This window comes from Camelus ferus, chromosome 17 (assembly GCF_009834535.1).
Source record: "Camelus ferus isolate YT-003-E chromosome 17, BCGSAC_Cfer_1.0, whole genome shotgun sequence".
NCBI lineage: Eukaryota > Metazoa > Chordata > Mammalia > Artiodactyla > Camelidae > Camelus > Camelus ferus.
Window position 1 is genome coordinate 42,029,595 of NC_045712.1, and position 6,158 is coordinate 42,035,752.

At 45.8% G+C, this 6,158-nt stretch overlaps 1 protein-coding gene across 1 annotated transcript in view; it reads left to right on the forward strand.

The window, feature by feature from the left end:
• The window catches only part of SCN10A (sodium voltage-gated channel alpha subunit 10), a 95,352-nt gene extending 90,147 nt beyond the window's left edge, over positions 1 to 5,205 (forward strand). The window contains exons 29-30 of the mRNA XM_032459183.1: positions 529 to 799; positions 3,463 to 5,205. Coding sequence (XP_032315074.1) covers positions 529 to 799; positions 3,463 to 4,670 — 1,479 coding nt within the window. The 3' untranslated portion in view covers positions 4,671 to 5,205. The remainder of the gene's footprint in view (positions 1 to 528; positions 800 to 3,462) is intronic.
• Positions 5,206 to 6,158: the final 953 nt, after the last annotated feature.

The following is a 6,158-nucleotide window of genomic DNA, read 5'->3' on the forward strand; positions in this document are numbered from 1 at the left end:
TGTTTTTTGTGTTTTTTTTGGATATATACCCAGGAGTGGAATTTCTGGGTTATATGGTAGTTCTGTTTTTAGTTTTTTGATAAACCTCCATACTATTTTCCATAGTGGCTTCACCAATTTACATTCCCACCAACAGTGTAGGAGGGTTCCCTTTTCTCCATATCCTTGCCCACATTTGTTACTTGTGTTCTTTTTGGTGATAAGGGCTATTGGAATTTAGATGGCCAAGAGAAAGAGCAGAAAGGCATTGCAAGTAGAGAAAAGAGCATGGACAAGGACAAAGTGCCTGGTGACTTCATGGGGCCAGGAGAGGCGATGAGGACTTGAATTGAGGCAATGAGGTAGAATCAACTAAGAATGAGATTTGGGGAGAGGTAAGGACAGAACTCAGCTTCTACTTGGATGTGGAGTGTGAGGGAGACAAAAGAGACAGACTGTAAAAACCCATCTATGAAGAACACAGCCTCTCCAGATGCCTGTTTATTATGTTGGTAGAAAGGCCTGATGTACCATGTCTTGTTTCCTCAGAACAAGTACCAGGGTTTTGTCTTTGACATCGTGACCAGGCAGACTTTTGACATCATCGTCATGGTCCTTATCTGCCTCAACATGATCACCATGATGGTGGAGACTGATGAGCAGAGTGAAGAAAAGACAAAAGTCCTGAACAAAATCAACCAGTTCTTTGTGGCCGTCTTCACGGGCGAGTGTGTCATGAAGATATTCGCCTTGAGGCATTATTACTTCACCAATGGCTGGAATGTGTTTGACTTCATCGTCGTCATCCTCTCCATTACGAGTAAGTGGGCATCACATGTGGGGATGCCCAGCCTCTGCTTGGGGTTGTTTCGGCTGCTCTTTCAAATCCAAGGGGACAACTAACAAAGTTTTACAAAAACGCATGTTGTATGTTAGAGGAGCCCAGTATTTGCTCCTTCACAAGAGCAGCAGATTTAAAATGCCCCCGGGCCTCTCAGTGAAATGGAGAAGTTCCACTGACCTTCTCCACGCTGCCATGAAGTATATTCAGGCACCTATTGTGTGCACAGCCATCGCCAGAACATTGGGGCCTGAAAAGAAACAATCACTCGCCAAAGAACCTAAGATGATGGAGTTTCCAGTGGGTCTTATCTTTATGTCCTTCAAAGCAAAGAGTGGGTGGTGTGGTGTGAGGTGAGTCATAAAATGCTTTCTGGAAAAGGAGGTGGTTGCCAGAAGAGTGAGGAAAGACTGGGAGGACATTGTTCAAAGGAGATTCTTGAGTCAAGGGTCTGGAATTAAATCTCTGTATAACTGTCCACTTAGGGAATATGAGTGACAGAAAAGTCAAGGGACCAGTGCCAAGAGATCAATGCTATTATGACCTAGTCTGGGTGTGGTTGAATGACAGGTCCAGTATTTGGGGGCCAGTGGTGTTCAGAGAAAATGAATGGAGTCAGAGGCTAAAGCTGGGGCTGGAGCCACCATAATTGAATGCTAGCTGAGTTCTGAGGACTGGCCTGGGATCCATGGACCTTCACAGAAACCCTGTGAAGGAATATTACTGTACTCATTTTAAACATTGTACTGAGCCTCAGAGATTAAGTTATCCCAAGTCATATCGTTTGGAGCTGAATTTAGACCTGGCTAATAATGTTCTTTTTAATAAACTAACAGCCTCCCACCAACAACCAGGAGACTGTTCCTGGCCTTCATGTGGCTTAGCCAAAGTTTGGCCCTATAAAGGCCAAATCCCAGCACACCAGCTTTACTTTGCATAATAAATATATCCTGTCCTGTTATATCACGACCTGCTTACTTTTCCTGTCAGGGCATAGCTGTGGATTTCATTTTCCGTTGATTTACCATCAAGAGCTAATAGCATCTAATGCAGCGTGGCAGCACTTAATCTCCCTGTCCTGGGGCTGAAACACACAGCCCTGGGGGGCGTGTTTGTTTGGGGGGAGGTGCTTAAATTTGGTTTTGTTTTTTCGTTTTGTTTTATTTTCCCACTGCTGCTGTGGGTTTTTTGTGGGTTTTTTTTTTTTTTTTGTAGGAAGTTTGTTTTGATTGTTTGCATTCCAAAGTGAGAGACTCTAAAGGCCATTTTTGGTTTTATATTAGAAGAGGGAGCTTGCTTATGTGACTTCCCATGTCAATACTATAGACATGAAATATTTCTTAAAGTACTCCATTCTATCATGGGGACACCTTAACTACCAGTTCCTATGACCTACACAGCAAAACCCTTCATGGGCAGAAATCACTCACAGAGACAGCTTGAAAACAATTGCAAGAACCCACCAACCATGCTCCTGCCCTCCCTCCCTCTCCCCTTTTCTTTCTTGCCACCAGTAAGATATGTACTGAGTAAACGTTCCAAGTATGAAGACTCTGGACTTTAAGAGAGGGGCTTTCGTAAAGATTTCATAATACAAAATTATAATTATTTCCCAATTCTCCTCTCATTTCCTCCCTCCTTCCAACATAATACTGTGACCACCCACGTTCACACAACAAAGACAAGTAGGGAAAGAGGGTCAAGGGAGCCCTGCAAGGAGAGAGAGCCACCCTGCCCTTCTTGCTACCATACCGTTCACCATTTGTCCAGAGAGGTTCTGAATCCTGTGTGATCTAAAGGTCCTGCCTAATCTTTGGTGGTCTTAACAGGGCTCCACAGGTCCCCAAGACCAAGCTTCACAAACCTTCAAGTTAGATATCACATAGGAAGGCGTATACATTCTCCATCTCTCCAACCTTATTCGTAGTTCGGGTAGTGGGGGTTCTGTAACTGACCCTAAACAAGCTGATCTCCAGGCCCTAACACAGAGTTCAAACACAGCTGGAAATGAAAGAAACAAATAAAAGCCATTATGTAGACAGCTGGCCATTAAAGCCATTCTGCTTCAGTTGTCAGCAAGTTGCCCAACTCCTCAGGCCCCTTATAATTAATACTAGGCTCTGTACAATTATCTACAGGACCATATGCCAGGAACTAAGTCAATCTTCACAGTAGGAGATAGGGAGATAAATCATAAGGGGTCCCAGCCTTCACAAGCACAGGACTGGGGTGGAAGAGAAGGCACGACCTAAAGGCTGAATTCTTGGGGAAGAGCAGGGTCTGTGTCACAGACAGAAACAAAGCACTATGTTCGTGTGGACTAGGGTGTAGTCGCTTCCAGCCGAACTAGGCTGCAGAAGGTAGGGTTCTGATCATGGAGGTGGACTAAGAAGATTTCTGGATGGAGGGAAAGATAAGAAAACGGTAGGAAGGGTGAGCCTTGAGGGGGAGAGGGTTTATGCCGTGGACACCTACTGAACCCCTACTTTATGCCAACCCCCGTGCCAGGTTCAGAGGACCCAGAGTCCTTGAATACAGATTCTCAGATGGAGGTCCATACGGAGCGGGGGGCGGGTGATGACAGCCAACTTTGTCAGATGGTTGGAAGTACTAATTAGATCATTTCCCCTTACTTTTTAAAGGCCTGGTGTTTTCTGCAATTCTTACATCACTTGGAAATTTATTCTCCCCAACGCTCTTCCGAGTCATCCGCCTGGCCCGAATCGGCCGCATCCTCCGGCTGATCCGCGGGGCCAAGGGCATCCGCACGCTGCTCTTCGCCCTCATGATGTCCCTGCCCGCCCTCTTCAACATCGGGCTGCTGCTCTTCCTCGTCATGTTCATCTACTCCATCTTCGGCATGGCCAACTTCGCTTACGTCAAGTGGGAGGCTGGCATCGACGACATGTTCAACTTCCAGACCTTCGCCAACAGCATGCTGTGCCTCTTCCAGATCACCACATCGGCTGGCTGGGACGGTCTCCTCAGCCCCATCCTCAACACGGGGCCCCCCTACTGCGACCCCAATGTGGTCAACAACGGCGTCAGAGGGGACTGTGGGAACCCAGCCTTGGGCATCCTCTTCTTCACCACCTACATCATCATCTCCTTCCTCATTGTGGTCAATATGTACATCGCTGTGATTCTGGAGAACTTCAATGTGGCCACGGAAGAGAGCACAGAGCCCCTGAGTGAGGATGACTTTGACATGTTCTATGAGACTTGGGAAAAGTTCGACCCAGAGGCCACTCAGTTCATTACCTTCTCTGCCCTCTCAGACTTTGCAGACGCCCTCTCTGGCCCCCTGCGAATCCCCAAACCCAATTGCAACACGTTAATCCAGATGGACTTGCCTTTGGTCCCTGGAGATAAGATCCACTGTTTGGATATCCTGTTTGCCTTTACCAAGAATGTTCTGGGAGAATCTGGGGAGTTGGATTCTTTGAAGTCAAATATGGAGGAGAAATTTATGGCAACTAATCTTTCAAAAGCATCCTATGAACCAATAGCAACCACGCTCCGGTGGAAGCAAGAAGACATTTCAGCCACTGTTATCCAAAAGGCCTATCGGAGCTATGTGCTGCACCGCTCCCTGACCATCTCCAACCCCCTAGGTGTGCCCAGGGCTGAGGAGGAGGCTGTGTCACTCCCAGATGAAGGCTTTGCTGCATTCATGGCAAATGAAAATGGTGTGCTCCCAGACAAATCTGCAAGTACATCTGTCACATCTTTCCCACCATCCTACGACAGTGTCACTAGAGGCCTCGGTGATCAAATCAACATGCACACACCTAGCTCAGTGCAAAATGAAGGTGATGCTGTCAGTAAGGAAGCCAGTAGTCCCTGCTGAGGACACTTTAGCATGGGCATATCCAGTTCTGATGTGTCCTTCTGCTCTGTGACAGCTTACCACTACCACCTCACCAATGCATGCCACTGGTCACACTGTCAGAACTGGACAGGGAATGCAGTTGGTACCCACCTTTGGAGAAGCCCTCACACACCAACAGGAGTCAGAAGGCAAGGACATCTCCACTGTAATTTCCCTTTTAAATTTCAGTATCAGATGATGGGTTCCCTTGCTTTCCGGAAAATAACCCTAGTCCTTTTGATTCTGATTGTGACCAGAGCTCCTATTTACCAAGACCAACATCTCAGGACCAGACCTTCCAAAGATATATGGCAAGGATGTTGCTGAAGGTCCCAACTAGTCCTCTGTGAAACACCACACTGAGATTGGCAGTGTTATTTAGGATTTTGCATGACTGCATGTTGAGAGCTGCCACACCATTGCTCCAGCCCAAGGTAACATCTGTGGTCTATGTCATGAAAGTCCTTTGAGATATCCATTAAAATTAATATTTTTAAAGGTATGTCAAAACCAATGTTATATGTTAAAGCATCATTTTTAAAAATTATGTGATACTGATGTGTCATAAATCACATCTTCACTTTCAGGGTTCCTGATATTTTGCAGTTTGTGCTTATGGCTGGGTGGGCAGGAAGGAGTATGGTCCTGGGAGCTTGTTCTAATCCTAACTCTTCCACTGCTTGCCTGGCTGACCTGAGCCAAACTCTTTCCCCTGTGAACCTCTTTCCCCATGGTGGTGGCATATAGAGCAGATTCTCTCTGCAGCCCTTGCATTTCATGTTGTAGAACTCAGTGGGGCCCTGTACCAACTTAGATGACAAAAACACTCTCTTCTGAAACTGCAGTGGCTAAACCTTTCTGCCGTGTAGCCAAGAGGCAACTTTTGAATATATTCCAGAACCTGTTTCACATCCCACAGACTTTAAAGAGGAAGATTTTCACATTTCTCTTGGAGCATGACGCCATAATTATAAAATCAAAAGAAAAGGGACATTTTGAGAAAATGATTGGAAGATAAAAGGTACGGCCAATAGTTTCTTTAATTCATCCTACAAAAGTTATTAAGTACCTATTACATGACAGACATTGCTCTAACTCCGTAATGGGAGTTAAGCCCCCAAAGATTAACTGGATTGATGCAGTGAATGGAGCGAGAGTTGTCAGGGGATGGTATTCAGGCCAAAGGCATGGAGCAGGTCTTAAGATGAAGGAGAGTGAAGTTCGAGTGACAATGTAGGACATAAAGGATCTAATGACAGCCATGATTTTCTAGTACCTCTTGGAACATTCTCTGCCACAATGACAAGGATCAGGTCAATTCATTGATACGTGTTTGATGGCTTCATAAGATTTCCTATTTATATAATTACAAAGCCTAGAGACTGGTTTACCTTACATGCGTCGTGGACACAGATTTTCTTGCTCTCCTTTCTCTGTCACAGTTGGCCCATCAGAGGCCAAAGAGGC